This window comes from Cheilinus undulatus, linkage group 4 (assembly GCF_018320785.1).
Source record: "Cheilinus undulatus linkage group 4, ASM1832078v1, whole genome shotgun sequence".
NCBI lineage: Eukaryota > Metazoa > Chordata > Actinopteri > Labriformes > Labridae > Cheilinus > Cheilinus undulatus.
In genome coordinates this window covers 46,060,279-46,079,425 of record NC_054868.1, presented here as the reverse complement: position 1 = coordinate 46,079,425, position 19,147 = coordinate 46,060,279, and the positions used below count along the sequence as shown (strand labels likewise).

At 40.3% G+C, this 19,147-nt stretch overlaps 1 protein-coding gene across 2 annotated transcripts in view; it reads left to right on the top strand.

Annotated features, from left to right (window-relative positions):
- The window catches only part of LOC121507877 (noelin-2-like), an 81,833-nt gene extending 67,274 nt beyond the window's left edge, over positions 1-14,559 (top strand). For both annotated transcript variants that reach the window (XM_041784248.1, XM_041784247.1), the window contains 3 exons: positions 10,938-11,114; positions 11,199-11,372; positions 13,802-14,559. In XM_041784248.1, coding sequence (XP_041640182.1) covers positions 10,938-11,114; positions 11,199-11,372; positions 13,802-14,122 — 672 coding nt within the window. In that variant the 3' untranslated portion in view covers positions 14,123-14,559. The remainder of the gene's footprint in view (positions 1-10,937; positions 11,115-11,198; positions 11,373-13,801) is intronic.
- Positions 14,560-19,147: the final 4,588 nt, after the last annotated feature.

Sequence of the window (19,147 nt, the reverse complement as noted above, 5' to 3'; positions counted from 1 at the left end):
AAGCAGTTAGCAATGGTGGGTTATAATGTCATCTGTGATTGCTGTTTTTTCTCCATTTAGACCATAGACCAGGCATCATCAACTCCATTTTCACAAGGGCCTGCTTTACTTTGACTGACGCTGTGGGGGCCAAGCATTGAAACAAAATCTGTATTTTCATCTAACTAAAATATATTTTTTAAAATATTATTTCCTTTAAAAGTTAATGGAACTTTAAGCCTTTCACTGCAAGATCAGTTGATATTTCCTATACTGCAGCCAGCCACAAGGGGGCAGTTGAAATATTTTAGCCACATATTTCTTGAGCTCTCTGGATGTTTGTCGCACAGAGGGAAATTGCACTCTCAAAATTGATTAAAAAACTGCAACTTTAATCAAAATAATAATAAGTTTGTGTTTAATATGCCAAATTACAGAAATACTATTATGCCTCTTGTCTCATGAGTCGCTAGGTTTAAGGTTTTATTTAAACTTCAAGATATAAAGTTAAACAATTGCATGCCATATATTTGCCCTCTCAAATTTTCTGAATTTATTAATCCTCTGGGGGTCGGATGGGAAGCTTTGAGGGGTCTGATATGTCCCCCGGGCCTCCAGTTGATCATCACTGCTATAAACTATTGAAAGAATTCAGACATAATCATTGTGTGACAACCTCACCAAACTGTGATCTGGACTGAACATATCACTACACCCCTAGTTTTACTCTACTAGATTTGTACTGAAACACAAGACCTGAAACCTTTGCTTGATGAAAATGTTCATGGCAGTTACTCTCTCTGAGTCGCTGAAGTATGCCTGCTATTTCTCGCCAACATTTTTTCCAGTCTGTTGTGGTACTCTTTCAGCGACACATAAAGGAAGGGATGTTGTTGCCGAAGCTCAGCAAACTTTCTCCCTGTCCCATATTTCCATCTCACAGCACCAACTTCATCATTCTCCTCTCACTTTGCCAGGTATGATGTGTTCTATCACATCAATGATATTTACCACTCAGAGCGCTCTTCATGTGCAGAAGTCAAAACCATAAACAAACCAAATGGCAGAAAAATCAAACATGCTACACTTTGAGCCGGGAGATCACGGAGTGTCACGGATGTCTCCTTGATTGTCACTATGACACTACACAGGATAAAACGATTGACTTTTAAGAAATACGGTTCTGAAACCCTACAGCTGGTCTTATAGGGTTCAGTCAAACCTAAGCATGAGAGACTGTTGAATTGAGTAGACATGGTGAAGAACAATCAAGCAAGGAGTGCGTGAGCAAAAGAGGCTTAAATGCTGGCTTGATTGGAGAGGAGAGTCAGCTGAGCATGCAGGTGAGCAGAGTTAGCTGATGAAGTGGGACTGGATGGCAGGAGTGGAACAAAAACATTGACAGTGAAAAATTACATGAAGAGAGCAGGTGGATACCGGGACAGCTCTGTCAGCTGCTGTTTTTTAATGATTGACTGATACTGTTTGATGGTTGGCTGCTCAACAAAGGTACATCCATATCAGCGGTAGTGCAGCATTATAGAGATTATTATAGAGAAAGCGTTTCTCTTTCACGCATCATTTTTACTCTTGATCATTGTCATAGACTATTGTAAAATTTAATACTTATTTCAACTTCAATTAACTTTATGTTTGGAGCTTAATTTGTTTAAAAGCATCAGTGCATATACAGTAAAAAATCACAGCACAGCACAACGGCAAACCACACACACATTTAGTATATCTCATCTAACATCTACAGCGTAATCAGCAGTAGTGTGAGTAAAGCTTGTAAGCCTTGATAAATAATGCATGACAAATAAGAAATAAATAGTTCTAAAATATGCTAATGTGGTGTTAAAAAATGAATGACCAGTCAGAGGTCAACTTTTTAAAATAAACCCAAAATAATTATGGAAGGATAAGCATTTAGTGAAGAAATCCCTTAACCCATAATGCCCTTTTAATTGGCCCCTACAACTCAACTGTTTGCAGCACGTCACCAGGGTTATCAGATGGGAACCTTCATCGGTGTTTCATCCAATGATCGCTCCGGCGATGCTTAAATTTGATGTATGGAAGCATTTTGGTTTCCCAGAGTCTAGAAATTAGAGAGAAGAAAAGATGATGGACTGACAAAAAACAAAATCTGTAGACACTGCCAGACTGAGGTGACACACTTGATGGGGAACATGAGTAACATAAGGAGCCACCTGGCAAATCATTACCACAAAAAGATTCACAAAGATGCGAGGAGCAGGATCCAGCCAGGCCAGAAAACTCTAAGAGTTCACAATTCACAAGCGTTCACAACAGCGCGATAACTCAACAGATCAGGGTGAATTTATAGGCAAAGACCTACAGCTAGTTTCAGTGGTGAACAACAGAGGTTTTAGAAGGTTAGTAAACACCCTGGAGCCAGAATATGAGTATATTTTTTAAATCTAATGCACATCTATGGTAACCTGGCACACCAAATGGATTTGATTTACACATCCATCTGGAAAACCACTCATACACAGTGTTTGGGAAGGGGCAGAGCCTTTGAAAAAAAATTCAGAGAGGGATTGGATGAACATTCTGTCTGTCACATCTTTACAGGCCAATCAGAGCAACAAAACACATGACGTAGCCACCAGCGAGCTGCGCCCCTACCGAAGGAGTAAACTCCATCAGAGCTGCATAACGCAAATCATGGTGACTGTAGACATGTCATTACACGACGTCATTTTTTAAAAGAAAACAACTCACTGCTGTTCTTTGTTCTTCTTTAAACGAAGAAATGTCATCAAGTTCTGATAAAACTGATGCTTTAGCAGCATCCACATTAATGTCTTCTGCCATAATTGCACCGGCATCATGACTCCGCTGCACCCGAAAGTATTGCCCCTCGTCTCTGATTGGTCCTGACACTTTCTAACCAGGTCCAAACGGTTCAGATGGGAGCTTTGCAAGATGTATTCAGTGAGAAACACGGAAACGAGCGTATGCATCTTTGCAAGGTTACACCTATGGCACTTTTTGCATATATTGATATATTCAAAGTGCAATTGTTGTTTAATAAATGTTAAATTCACTTTTTTCCAATTTTGTGTCTGTTGTTTTTTTTTTTGGGGGGGGGGGGGGTTTTAAAGCCACAATAAATACAGTAGACTTTTTAATGGTACCATGAAATGACCAATACCATTACATCTCTAATCGTTGCAACCGAGTCACTCCGTTGCAGCACACTGCTTGTGTTAAAGCCACAGACAGGCCACAAGAGATGCTCTGCAAAGTGAGCACACTCGTTGTTTGTTGCTTTTATTACAGACATTGGAAAGAGTACATTATTTCCATGTTACTGTGCTGCATATTGTAATATTGACTGTTCTCATATCAGACAGAAACATGCTGATGACGGTACTCAGAGTCACTGGTTAATCTTTGTGTGTGCACTTCAAGTATTCAAACCAGTGACCAATTCCTGATTTTGCCCTTCAGAATAAGTGATGAGTGATGATGACTTTTGTGTCTATTATAATGCGCTTGCTTGGATTTGATTTTTTCAGGGGGGGCAGAAAACAGCTGTTTTTCTCTCTAGAAATGCAGATACAAATCAAACAATGACATCTCTGAACGCTCCCAGCATGCACAACCACATGACCTTGGCAGCCTTTTGGTATTTTATAAGGTCATGACTATAAGTCTGCTGATATGAAGCTTCAGCTACCTTACATAATGATGAGCTTTTATTTTTATTTTTTAAGGCCAGTAGATGAAATCATATAACCCGTTATTGAGTTTCCAGGCTACACAAGCTGCATTTTATCACATCACATTTGAACACACAACCACACAAACACAAATGGTGTTAGTAAAGTCATTCTCATATATCCTTTGGTATCCATGACTACAGAGTCTGCACTGGGTCCCAGTTTGGCATTTATGAATTCTTTATAAGCTCATCAATACGCTAATGTGTGTGTGCGTCAGTGCGCGTTTTATACTTTACCCCCTTACACACACGCGCATGAACACACACCTGTCGCAGTGTTTGAGAACAGATGCTGAGGTGTGGATATCCCCTGATCTGTCAAGATGTCTCCGCTTAAAGTGTGAGACTGAGGGAGAGAGGGAGACAGAACAAGGCCTGATGGTGAGGAGGTGTAAAGAAAAGACAAGAGAATGGAAGAGGAGGTGGACACAGAGCGGAAAAGGAAAGGCTGATCAAAAGCACAAGAGTCAAGACAGACAAGCAGGATAAGATAAAAGAAGCGAGGGGCTGAAATTGAGAGAGAAAAAGGGGAGGAAAAGGTCAGGACAGGTAGCAGTAGGCATTAGAGATACGCTTGAATTTTAAAAGGTAATTAGTTGCTGTAATCTCTCATTTTGGCTTTATAGTAATACCCTCCAGACACGACTAGAAATAAGGAACAAAACTCTGTAGGGTAGTTTCCTGAGTAGAGATTACACAAGGCTGTAGCAGTTGAGGTTTTTATTCAAAGACAAAATCTGTGTTCTGGGTTCTCAGGTGTTCAAACTGACTCCAGAGGTTGCATTTGACTTTCTCACTGTCTGTCATTTTGACTGACAGGGTCATAAAAATTCTGTCATATTATTTTATTATGATTCATTTTTCTGGTTTAATGGCATTGAAACATAACCTGATTAATAGCATTTGATTTATAAAACAATTTTAATCAGAAATCTGTCATGTTAGGTATTTGACCCCTTTAAGACAAGTTTACTTTGGTCTCAGAGGTCCCCAAAAACACGCCTGTGAAGTTTGTTGCTGAAAAAACACTACAGTATTGGATTTTTGCATATCTAAAACCCCCCAAATGCTCAGAGAGGAATCTGTTTTCTTTTTTAAATAGGTTTAATAACCGCAATGTGCATAAAATAGTAAAAAACATGGTCCTGTGTCTGCAAACATGTAATGGCATACAGTGTTCTAGGTTGGTTAAATGGCAGACAGCCTTCAAAATCTTTAGTCTTTTCAATGCCTTCTATCAAAGAGAGAATGTTTTGTTAATGCGACCTCTATAAGATTCTGTTTAATAGAGTCATTTGAAGTTATGGAGATAGAGCCATAAATGATCCACAAAGTCCAGCACAAACAGATCACTCCATCCTTTTGACTGCCAATCTCTGCATCAGATTATTCTGTAGGTTTTTTCTAATTTTTGTTAGTGTGGAAGAAATGATCAAACAATCTCATCTCCAGGAAACAAACACCGGGCTTTTGGTGGCTGTGTCCTCACTGTTTCTATAGACTGCCCACACACCACACGATTTAAGCCCGATTTGAGGCCAGATTTTCCTCCTCCAACAATCGTGGGAGTATCCTGAGTGGAGCCTCAAACAATTATTTGTTTGAATGATCCTCAAGTGTGTGGTGTCAACAAGATTATTTACTGCTTCATATCACATCAAACCATTTTTCTGAAGTCACATGATCACACAAGGTCATAAAGAATTTGGAAGGTGTGTGTTTTTTGTCTCAAAGTTTGTCTGTAGGTCTTTCTCGTGCCCAGAAGCCACCTTTTTTTTGCCATTTTAAGGCAGTCTTCTTTGCTTTGGCATTATGCTAATGTCAAACGTGTTTAATGTTGTTGTAAGTCTGGTAGTATGCAGTTTGTGTTTTCAGTGACATGACCATCGTCCACAACCAATGGAAGCCGGTGCTGTGTGTGTGCACATTAATTCACCTCATTCTTCAAAATTCTTCTGTGTGCTTTGTCTGTCAGTTCATTCCAGGCTGACATGACAGGTAGGGTAAACCGCCACTGGGATTTTTAATGTAAAAGCCCAATCAGTTTGATTTTGTGTTGAGACGACTCTCGTTTTCATATGGTATTTTTATTCTGAAGTGTTTCCAGGATAGCTCCTCGGTTGTTGCAGTAACATGCAAAGTTGCTTCAGTTTCAGTCTTTCCTTTTGCTTCTACTTGATGTAAATGATTTAACATCAGCTTATAAAAGATTTTAACTCAAATGTGATCTCCTTCTACATCTTGTTCTCTGCTCAGAAATTGTTGTTGTGAATTTCCAACAGATGCATGATGGGAAATAATCTCAAATGAATCGTCTTTAGAAGTGAGCGGGTCTCAGATGTCCGTCTTTTTAGAGTCTTTTAAAAGTTTAAAGACGGGGTATTATACTTTTCCGATTTTTAAAACATAAAGTCACAATGTTGGGTGTTTATACTTCATGTATGCAAATTTTCAAACCGCAAGATAAAGGTATGTGGCAGTAATCTTGGAATTAGAGTGTAAACTGATGAAAACGGTTGTGAATCTCTCAGAGATCTTCCCGAGATGAGATTTCGATGGCGCGAACTGATGAGGTCATCGCAATAGGATCTCCTGACTGGTTCGTCCGTGGTGCCAGCGAAGCAGAACAGACCGTCCCCACAAGATGAACAGAGAGTCCACCATTATCAAAGCCATTTAGTAACACAGTAATTAAACACTTACCAAACAGATACGTCCTGCTCTATCCTTCACTTCTGCTGGTTTTCTTCCCCCTCTCTCTCCAAACTATCAGGATCAGACTCCGGGTCTAACATCAAAATTCACCATATTTTACTCAGTTAGACCGGTTCATTCAAAGTTTACAAGTACTAGCATAGCAATATAGCCACATTGGATGGGGCGGGCACAAAACATTGAGTCCTGCCGCCGGCCAGCCTCCGGAAAATTGGCCAATCTGAGGAAGGCAGGTCCGTGGGGGGGGGTTAAAGAGACAGCAATGAAATGAAGTGTTTCAGACGGAGGTTAAAACAAGGGTTTTTTCAGGACACAAGTGTGAGAAACATGAGGAGTTTTTTGAGCTGTAAACCATGTGAAGCTACTACGTTGGTATCAGAGAGATGGTGTAAAGCTTTGAAAAAAGGCATAATACCCCCTCTTTAAGCCAAGTCCTCTGGTGTAAGGTTGGCATTACTTCTGTCATCTCCACCTTGGGCGTTTATGTTATGCTGTTGGCTTGTGATAACAAAGTAAATGTGCATATTGTGCTGCATAAGCTTCTTAAGCTTTTTGTTTTTAGTCAAACTCTTTCACCAACTTTGTTCAAGTTATTAAACATCTTTCTCTCTGGATTATCATCTTGGCCGTCCTGGGTCCGAGGGATTAACCATTGAAAAGGTACATGCACTGCCCTCCTGGCCCAAAAATGAGCCCGGTCCACCTGGAACATGACAGCCTTCAACACTCCACTGTGACACAGTCAAACTTCAAATGTGAACACCATCAGCTGAATTCCCAGTAGCTTATTTTAACAGCTTTTCACATTCATTTGACAACAATCCGACACAGTGTGACTCAAATTCTTCACCTTATGTTAGTTATCATAAATATAAGAAGTGAAAGCTATACTTTCACAGTATAGCTGTGGATTTGGTTTCACTCTACGATATTTAAGCTCTGTTCAAGGATAAGGAATCTGATGTTTAAAGATTGTGGGCTTTTTTCCTTCATTTATATTGAAAAGTTGGTAGAATGAAAAGCATCGAGAGAGAGAAAGAGAGTGTGGGAAGTGAGATGCTGGAAAGGAGCCACAGGCCAGATCTGAATCTGGGACGCCCGCCTCGAAGACAGCAACACATTGGCATAACCACGAGGCAAGCGATGCACAAAACCTGAAAAAAGATTTTTTTCTAAACTAAAACATTGCAGACTGGGAGGAAGCATAAATACAGTACATGAACCTCTAAAGAGTTCACAAAACTGTAAAAAAAAAAAAAAAAAACATCTCCTCTCAATTTCTTGCATCCAGTGCTTGTTGCATAATCAGTGTCTGGAGCTTATTTATAAAAAGCAAATGGTGCAATCAGATGCGAGGAGATTACAGCTGCCAGAAAACAAAGGGGCTCGTGATCCTGTTTCAAAGGGATTTAAGCAGAAAAAGCTTCATCAGATGAACTGCTGAAGCAGTGAGAAGAGCAATCAGTCTGTTTTATTGTCTTTGTAAACATCAAGCTGAGTGGCAGTTAAACATTGCGCTGTTGACGTCTCCCTGAATCAACTCAATCAGATATCTTTGTCTCAAAGTCACTTATTCAGTGGAAAGTTGAGGTACTGCATCTACAAATTACCTGTTATTGTAGGAATAATAGTGGCACTGCAGGAGATGTTAATCTTTCCTTTGACCTACAGAAAACAGAGAGCTTTTTCATATGCTCCTATTCGTCTGCCCCCTGAACATCTCTCTTTTTGCAGAAAAATTACTGTAAACTTTTCCACCAACAATGATCTCTCTTCCTGGCTCTCTTTGCTCCCTTCTTTCATCTTTTTCACCTCCCGTCCCTCATTGGGTAATTAATCCTCCATGCTGTCGCCGCTCAGTTTCCCTCCCGTGCTTTCTTCTTTCAGCTCCTCTTCTCTTCTTCTCTGTCTGCTGCTTCTCCATGGAGCTCAGATTCTCTTACCCCTAAACCATCCAGCAGATTTTAAAGTTGTCGCTAGCATGTGGTTGTTAATCAGCGCTGCCTCTGTGTGGGTTGGGACTCTGTGTCTAGCTGACTCATTTTGAAGCCTGTTGAGGGTCTCAAATGTGCAGTGGACGGATACATTCATGACATCTTGATTATAGACTGAGGCTAAAGCCGCATGTGACAGGAATACCAGCATCCAAGCACATTGAGATTTATGTGTAAAACATGGAGACAGCATATGATGAAGGTTAGAGCTGGTTATCTGTGGTGAGGAACTGTCGATAAAACATGACTGAAGGCCTCATGAAAATATCTTACTGCAGGCAATGCAGAGGATTAAATGTAAACTGAATCAAACCTTAAAAGCATTTTTTAATTCAATTGGTGTCTTTGAAAAACAGAGACCTATCTTGTGCTGTGACTTTTGTTGGCTCTGTAGGTTTATTAACTTCTTAAGTACCAAAAAAATCTGCAGCCGTTTATGTGCTAAATCCTCTCCCAGTTATAACCGGAATTATTACTAACTTGTGATTCATGCATTAAAAACATTAAAGAGGTTGCAGAGCAGAATGAAATTACAGCCTCTCTATGAGTAACAGTCACACACGCCCTAAGGGGAGGCATAAGTCATAAAATTAAAAAGAAATATCCCTAATTATCCAGTAAACAAGCATTTTTTTTCTTAATTTCATTAAATTTAACTCTAAAGCACTGCTACTCAGGGCACACCTGTGGTAATGACATTTAGTCAGTTTAGTCAATGATGTGAAGAAATACGAAATAGCTCACACCAGACTAACATTTTCTAAACTTCAGTACTTTCTGATACAATGCATTTTAGAACTGCTTAGTCCCCAGTGTTGGAATGGTATATTATAGTATTAAAAGTACAAGAAAATACACTACCGCTGGGATCACTTGGAAATTTTCTTATTAGTCTGAATAGGAAATACAGCAAATGAACTGGACATGCTGACATTTTCAGGGTTAGAAATAATGATTTTAATGAAAAATGTTCTTTAAACTTTGCCTTCATAGAAAAAAAACACCTTTTACAGCATTTACAGCCAAGCAGACCTCAGGCACTCTAGCAGTCATTTTTTCAAGGTAATCTGATGAGATTTCACCCCATGCTTCCTGGAGCATCTCTGTCAAGATGGAATGGCTTGATGGAGTCTCCCTTCATACCATACGGTAAGCTGCTCCCACAACAGCTCATTAGGGTTCAGATATGAAGACTGTGCTGGCCTCTCCATTACAGTCAGAGCTCTGACTGACTGCTTAATCTTTAAATATTTCGTAGACATTTTGGAGGTGTGTTTTGGGTCATTATCCCGTTGTAGGATGAAATTGACCCCAATCAACTGCTGTCCACAGGGTATGGCATGGCATGACAAAATCTGACTGACATGACAAAACCACCCCAGACCATCACGCTGCCTCCACCTCGCTTGTCTGATGGTTTTCAGCTCTGTTCTTGCATCTTTTCATTTGTTCTGTGTCTCACAAATGTTCTGCTTGATCCAAAGACCTCAAACCTGGACTCATCTGTGCACAACACCTTCTTCTGGTCTTCCAGTGTCCGGTCTTTTTGCTTCTTTATTATTTTCACAAAGGAGGTTTTGTGATCGTCAGGGTTTGTTAGTTTGTTAGTTAGTTTATTAGTTTGTTTGTTAGCAACATAACTCAAAAAGTTATGGACAGATTTTGGTTAGATTTTCAGGAAATATCAGAAATGGCATAAGGAAGAACTGAATAGATTTTGGGACTGATCCAGATCATCGTCTGGATCCAGAAATTTTTTTAAGGATTCTGTACTATTGGGAGATAGGGCTAACGGCGGAGGTCTGCACTCTCCGAGTGCTTTTCTAGTTAGTAAAATGTTGTTTTTAGCTGTGCAACATGATTGACTTGGATTAGCAGCCATACTAGGAAATTAATGCAGAGGACTGACTGTTGCTGAAAGCTGTTTGTGAACTGCATGAAAATGTTTTTCGTTGGAAAACAAAGAAATTTGCCAGTGATCCCAAACTTGTGAGCGGTAGTATATACCTTAGTCTTATTTTCACCAAAAGCAAACAAAAGAGAGAAAGCACTATCCACAAAACGACAAAAAGGTCTAAATTTTAGGCGTGATTTGTTGATCAGATATCCAAGCAGATCAATAGAAAGTCAAAACACAGGCTCCTGAATCTAATTAATTAAAAATGGCACCAGGGTAGATTTTCTGAGATCTGAAAATATCATCCGTTGCCTGAGGATCCAAGCTATAATGTATCATGAAACAGGTGATTTACACCCCTACATTTATACATGAAACTAGGTCAAAGAGAGTGAGAAAACAGTTATATAAATATCAATCATCTCTCTCATTTAAACTCTATGTAAATCTTCTCTGTGTTAAAAATTTAAAGTTCGACAGACCTGCTATGTTATGGTTATGGTTGTTTGGCTATAAGAAGACGTTGGGTACATATCACCCAACTCTATTTAGAGAATCAAAGGTAAATCTCTGTTTTGTTTGATTTTTCCATCAGGTGTGGACGATGGACGGCTACTACAAAGGCAGACGAGTGTTGGAGTACAGGACCATGGGAGATTTCACAAAGGGCCAGAACTTTGTGCAGCACCTGTTGCCCCACCCCTGGGCGGGAACCGGCCATGTGGTCTACAACGGCTCCCTGTACTACAACAAACACCAGAGCAACATCCTGGTAGGAGCCTGTCTGAAACAGAAATGCAGGAGAAGTTTAAAGCCAGAGTACCAGAGTGAGGGATGTGCATGTTTGTGTTTGCAGGTTCAGTACCATTTCCGCTCTCGTAGCGTGCTGCTGCAGCGAAGCCTGAGTGGAGCCGGGTATAACAACACGTTCCCCTACAGCTGGGGAGGATCGTCTGACATCGACCTCATGGCTGATGAGATGGGACTGTGGGCCGTATACACCTCCATCCCCAACGCTGGAAACATAATGGTACAGGCATTTTCTCTCATGTTTTTATGTACAGAAACGTTTGGATGGAAACATGCTTAGAGCTCCAGCACAGCACCAGAGAGCTGATGGACTAATGATGGCACTGTTTCAAAAAGATCTTTGGCATTTCTGCTCTGTAGTGCTTACTGTTTATTATCTGTCATATTTGCCAATACAGATTAATCTACAGTAAGCTGGTTGATTATTTAAAACCTCTATAAAGCAACAAATCTGGGAACCTGACAGAGCAGAGAGCTCATTATTTATTTGCTCTGGCTGATGCATCAAGTCTGCTCAAATTGGACTGAACAATGGCAACCTTTTAAAGATAAAATTTAACAGAACTGAATTATTCCTGCAGGAAATAACTGTCCCAGGTTGTTCCAAAACCACCAAATATGAGAAACACAAAAAAATGCATATAAAAGAAATATCCATACCTGTATAATAACAAATAAATTAAATGAGGAATAATGCAAAGAAACATTACCTAAACTGAAAGTGTGATACGATAAAAAAAATGGCAATTTTCAGAATGTAAATATATTATTATTATATTACACTGGTACAGTGATGTTGAAAATAATGTGTGCTGCATCTCTTACACATTAAAACACAAAAGAGGTGGTAAACCCAGGAATGCAGATTTAATCTCACATGTAAAGAGGAGTATGTCTGCAGAAGGGGCATGTGTCTTCATGGTTGATACTGCAAATAGCATGATCCACTCGGCCTGTGCAATATATCGGGTTTATCGATTAATTCAAATTCTTTGTTTAGGACAATTTAGAAAATAAAAATCTAGATTTTCAAAGATTCCTCCGCAGCTCACCTTTCTCTCTGGGCACCCGTAGTTCACACCCTCCCCTTCCCTTTCCTCAGAGATGCACACACAACAGTACGGCGCAAATCCTGAGCTTCCTCCTACTTAAGAACTGTATTTTTTTCATCAGCTGTTTGGAACTGTTTGCATCTTTGGACCATGAACAAACCACAGCATGCTGCAATATTTTCCCAACTCGCTCAATAAGTCCATGTTTGGGCAACGATAAACATGCTACTTCCAACAATTCCTTCACAATAAAAGTCCGTAGCTGTTAATGTTTATTGAGGGCTTTTATTTTGAACGCCCCCAGTCGGAAATATAGCATTTTGTACCATCCACAGGTCTTGTTGAAGATTTTTTTTTTCTTGAACATGTTTTCCAAAGACATAAGCAGATGAATTTATTATTTCTTGCTGTAATTACAGTATTATACTGATGTGAATGGTGCAGGGTTAAAGTTTAATTAAAAAAAACATAAAAAATTGCCATATTGAGTCAATGAAACCAGCACTTCATAGTCTATTAACTAGATACTGTAGTGCCATTTCTCTTTAGCTGAGGGATTACGATCTAATTAAGGAGAAAAGCAGTTAAAAAGCGGTATTGCCAGCCTGATATAAGTCACTGTGTGTCCCAGCACATTTTGAGCAGCAAAGTGTCCGACTGAAATACACAATGAATAGGTTAGATGCTACATTAGGCGCTGGTTTAACGCAGTTTGTAGGGCAGGTGCCCAGATACAGAGGCTATAGTCAAGAACGCACTGGTATAGCAGCACATACAGAAAAATCTACAGTAAGCTGGTTGATTATTTAAAACCTCTATAAAACAACAAATCTGGGAACCTGACAGAGCAGCAAGCTCATTATTTATTTATTCAGTCTGCTGAAATTGGAACAATGACAGCCTTTTAAGAGATAAAATTTAACAGAACTGAATTAATCCTGCAGGAAATAGTCGTGCCAGGTTGTTCAGAAAATCTTTGGTGCATGTCTTTCCCCTGCTCTATCTCATAATTTCTGTCTCGGCTGTCCCATCAAATAAAGGCAAAAAGCCTGAAAATAATCTTTAGAAATTCCAGTCAGGTCAGGTAGAGTAGGTGATGGTAGTAGATGGGAGCAGGTGCATTTGTGGACCTGGTCAAAGGCTGTCAAGGCTGTAATGTTGTCACATGGGCGTATTTATTTTTTCCTAGGAGTTTGTGTCATTATTTAATCAAAAGCAGTTGGTCAACAGACTGAAATTTGTATCAAATAGAGCAAAATAAAATGATAACACCAAAGCACATTCAGCACAGACATGTGGATGACAACCTGAAGGAGGACTGCAGGGTTGCTGTGGTATCACTGCTAACATTAGCCACACTCTGCTCAGTTTGTTCTATTTTCTGTATGTTTTTCTAACTATAGTCACTGAACTGTAGTTAAAATTTGAGTTTTACCAGATTTAAAAATATTTGCTGAGGAACATCAAAACTAGACAAACTAAAATACTCTTTGTAGTTCAGATAAAAAAACAAAAGTTATGAAAATAAAACATTTTTTTTTAATCGTTGTATTGTTTTGTTTTATGATCTGGTAATATCTGTGACCAACCCTTCTAGGTGAGTCGTCTGGACCCTCGCTCTCTGGACGTCCTGCAGAGCTGGGACACGGGGTTTCCTAAGCGTAGTGCAGGGGAGGCCTTCATGATCTGCGGCACTCTTTACGTCACTAACTCCCACCTCGCCGGGGCCAAAGTCCACTTTGCCTACAACACCAACACGTCCACGTACGAGTACACCGACATCCCATTCCACAACCAGTACTCCCACATCAGCATGATGGACTACAACCCCCGAGAGCGAGCGCTGTACACCTGGAACAACGGACACCAGGTGCTCTACAACGTCACACTGTTTCACGTCATCCGGAGCGACGGGTAGATCGACACAAGAGAGAAGGGGAAAGGGAAGGCATCAAAGTAAGGATGAGGAGATTTGAATTTACAACGCACACAAAAATGTCCATTCACTGCAACAGGAAAACAAAAACTGTTATCTGAGTTTTACTGACTTCTAGACTGTGAAGCTCACCGAGCAAATAACTAGACACAAAACACAGTTTAGGAAGTTTGAGTTTGTCCATTTCTGTTATGTTTCATTCCACTTGTGTTTCAAGAGGTGATTTTGGAAGTTTGAGGTTGAATTGTTAAAAAATAAATAAATAAGAATAATGCAGCTCATGAACTGAATAAGAACTTGCTGAAATCCTCAAGCGTTGACGGAAGACCTGACGGGAAGGTTCTGGGTTTGTGATGTGATCGTGGACGTGTTAAGTCAGCATGGTTGTTCATTCAATAAAACATTACTGTCAAACTTTACCAGGACTGCTGTCTTCTGTGGAGCTGAGCCCATTTTTCTGTTGACTTACAGAAGATGCTGTTTGGTACTCTTTCTGCTCTGTGTCAGAACAAAAAGTGTACTGTATCACTTTAAAGCAGGGGTCATCAAGAACATTGCACAAGGGCCAGATTTAGTCTAACAAGACTAGGTAAAAACCTAGTATGTGGCTGACCGCAATTATCTGCGATGCCTGTTGAAATGCCTGACTGAAATGTGTGCTCTGGCAGAGTGACTTTGTCATGACTGTTGGTAGTATATTATGTTTAGCCAAAGGTATAGTAAGTGGTTACTGTAAAAGCTACATGTTGCTCTCTCTCTCTGTCTGGCTCCTTCTGTGTGTGAGGAGATGAAACCTGAGCAGCGTCATCCCCCTCCCCTCCTGCTTTCTTCTACCGCACCTGATTGGTTAAACGCAGACAGACAGCGGCTCAGCTGCAGCAAAGCTGCAGGTAGAAAACAGAGGGGGGGAAAACGCTCTCTGTATTCTTTGCTATTACTGTGCAAATGGAAGACAACACTACAAGGAAAGAGCAAAAGGCCATCCTCTGCACAAGACAAGCTGTCGGTGTGGCTTTGTGCCCTGATTTCAACAAGAACAGTGCCTAGATCGGATTAAACAGCAGTGGTCCTACTGCGTCATCTAAGCTAACAGCTAACAGGGTAAACAGGACAAGCTCACCGCCATAATTGGAATAACATGCCGAAACAGAGTGGAGAGATAACATTTTTTCTGTCTCGGAAAGCTTTCAGTGTTGCTCTCTGCTGTTGTTTGGATTCAGACACCTTGTGTGGTTCAGACAAAAGCGCCGCTGCGGCTCAATCCCCGCTAAAGACAGGCCTGCTAGATGTTAGCTGGGACACAACAAGTCATTAGCTGTATACAACAAGTAACCCTTTCCCCTTAACTGTCACATTGTCATGCCAAAGCGGGGGTCAGAAGAGCAGCATCTTGTTTGCTTTCGCAGAAAGCTTTCCGTTTTGCTCTCAGCACTAAATGTGATGAAGAAATGTGTCGGTCTGGCTAAGGCCGAGCTAACGTTCGGCTAGCAGCCACAAGCATTCACACAAGTTACCCTTTTCCCCTTTGACTATCACATAATCTTGCCAAAGCAGCTCAGCAGAGAAGTAAAAACCTCTTTCCCAACATGAGGAGTTTTCGGGGTTGTTTTATTCTTTGACATGCATAAATGTGGCCCGGTTCTGGTGAAACAGAGGCTAAAGCTATATCTGAGTATTTAGAGCAGTGGAGGCAGCCATTGCAGGGCTTTCAGCACGGGTAAACCCCGCCCATAGAGCAACTCTGTATGGTGAGCCATACATAAATGATGTTAACTCAAGCCTCGTTAGTGGAGGCAGCCATTAGTAACAGCATTCAGTCCAAGCAAACGCAACTCTCTATTATATGCCTCATTCAAAAGGGTCACTCACTCAGTTACTCTGTCATTTAGTCAGTATAGGGACAGACCCATCTGTAGGGCTGCCCTCAGCGGTCAGCCAAAAAGAGACTCTGGGGGACTCTGTCTGGGACATTCAAATAAACAAAACTTAAATAAATATTTTGGTCTGATTAACATATTATTGTATTACTATTTGTGTTTCCTTTCAAAACAGGACATTTTTCGGCATTACCGGTGAGATCTATCCCTATTATCTATAATATCACAGGCCACAAGGAGACAGGCCGCCCATAGAATTGGCCCCTTCTCTGGGATTCTCAGGGGCCCTCCCCAGTCGTGATTTAGCACCAATATCAACTCATTTTTGACACTTTTAATCCCCTTTTCGCTACTCCATTCGGCCATTTCTGCAACATTTTTTGCTCCTCTTAGCCAATTTCTGCCATTTTTAAACAAATTTTTGCCAATTTTCCACCCTTTAACCCCTTTTCACTACTTTGCCAGGCTATTTTTGCAATATTTCAGCCACTTTAACCCATTTTTATACTTCTTACCCCTTTCTGACTCTTTAACCCAATTTTTGCCATTCTTTAAACCCTTATAAACCACTTTTTCAGCATCTTTTATCCCTATGTGCCACTCTTTTATCCATTTTCCTACTTTTTAACCCCATTTCATTACTTTTTAGGCTTTTATGACCATTTTTTTAATACTTTTGAGGAGTTAAAATTTGCAACTGCTGGCTTTGAACCATTCTGCAGCATTCTGAAAGCCTGTCAGTTCACATCCCTGCAAATGTAGAAGATGATTGTTTTCATAACAATGCCTTTCTGTGCTTCAGTTTCCATTTCCATTGTTCATGCCTGTCTTGTAGCTGCCTATAAATTGTAGCTTATGATATGAATGAGGACTGTGATAGAGAGTTACTCACTATGTTTACAATTCCACTTAAGTCAAAGAAAAGAAACCAGACTCTGGAGTCATTGATGAATGCTTCAATGCAATAATCAGGAGGGTTGCGTCAATTTATGCCATGAGCTTTTAGCCAGAGATATAACAGTTATTTGTCTGTTTCCCCTGGTTAATTGCAGAGTAGTTTCATCATTCAGATAGGTTGATGTCCATTCTATTAAGCAGAGCAATCTCTCACTATCAAGACAGTCCTTCACCAGGGGAACAGCTGATGGTGACGCTTCACTTGACCGACTGGCAAGCATGCTCCAGGTTTAGTACTCTGTTTAAGAAGCAAAACTTCTGGGCTCTACTTTTGCCACTGCCAGCTCTGCCTTGAATCCGTCCCGTGCTCTTGCTTTCAACCCCCCTCCACTCCAGTATCCACCTGAATGTTATCTCATCATTCCTCTACATGTAAAACAAATCTGCAGGAAATGATGGGGTTAGAGCCTGACAGCAAACACAAACATGTTCTGCAGCTGTAATAAGTGCTTGTTCAATTGTAAACATGAGATGACTGACTGGAATAAATATATACCGTGGCCCAGGGATCTTCAAAGAGCCACTTACAGGACCTGTTGAAGAAAACCAATATACAATCTACCAGCAGCTTATGTTTTTTAGTTGCTTTGCAGTTTACAATTGCTTGACCAGAATAAATGCACCTTAAAGGCCTCTTCTTACTCAGTTTTTAATCAAATATCACATTGTCCCTCCCTTTCAAATACAAACTAACAGATCTATCAGCCACATTGGCCATATTGAACTACAACACAGTCAACTGAAATTAACGTCATCAACTGCAGATCAATTGAGCAGCAGGCATAAACGCTGTAGTCCTTGTTGGCTGTCCTTTAGCAACCGCCTTTATCAAGATGTGAAAAGATATACAATATATGGGTGGGGCACTTTCAGATGTATTTTATGTCATTGGATAAAACGTGAAACTTTCTTGGGGATGCAGTGTGCTGTAATATCTCCACTCTCTGGTGTAGAGATGGCAGGTACATTCTCCACATCCATCTCTGGGCAGGGAGATTTGGGAGATACTGCCTAAAAATAGCCAGAGATATTAATCGGTGCACATTATGCAGAGCTGGGCTGCAGCAAGACCATAAAATCACCTGTGGGCAACTTTTGCAGCCAGACCGTAACTTCCGCAAGGACAGTGTCATCTGAAAGCAGAATGGAGCCGAGATTTCAACACATGATTGCTACAAAAATAAAAACATGTTTCCAGAGAATAATTGTGTCTGAAATCACACACTTGTTCCCTTTTCCCTCATCCCTGCTTTGGCCGTCAGTAGTGGACAATGTAGTGAATTCATCAGCAGAATTAGAAATAGATTTTGTATACCACTTGGGCATCTTTCTGGGCTGTTATTGCTGTTGTACAAAAATCAAAATGTGCAGCAACATCAGCCAGGAACCAGCAATAAAAAAATAATTAAATTTCAATGATAACTTATCCTGCACTGAACATAACTGTCCCTAAAAGATGAGTAAATTCATAAAAGGGAGAAATGCAGGCATTGCAACAGTCAGTGCAGACACTGAACTTGATACCAGTGTTTTTTCATGACTTCTTTGGGTGACCAAGACTTCACTCATGTTTGAGCATGAGAACAGATTAGGCATTATTAAAACAGATTAGAGATTTCGGGGAAAATGTGACAAACTGAGTGATTTCTGAACCAGAACTTAGCTCTCTTTTGACACACCTCCCTCATCCCTCTCCTCCTGCCTCCTGTTTTGCATTTTGAATTAAATCACGGGGAAAAAACTAACATTTTCATGATTATCTAATGTTTTAGATGCACCTGTACATACATAGGTTTATCTAAAACAAGTGGTCTGAGGGTTAAGTGCCTCTTTAACTATTTTCTACTGGCAGGATGAGGTTTGTTTTTATGCAGAATGAGCTACTGCACTGTTTTTGGGGGGGATGGGAGTTGGGGTGCTTTTATGCCTTTATTTAGATACAACAGTGGAGCCAGCCCAAGGCTGCCTTACTTTTAAATTCAGCTTTTAGGGAAGTTTTCCATTCTAGCATTTTCTTCCCAAGAGGATTGTCATTTTTACTTTTGAATACATTTAAAGAGTTTGGTGTCTTTGCTGACAGACATTTTCTAACTGACACAATGATCAAAACAACCTTAAAAATACAAGCTATGTTATTTTTGACTATATTTACAGAGGTTATGGTCCATTATTG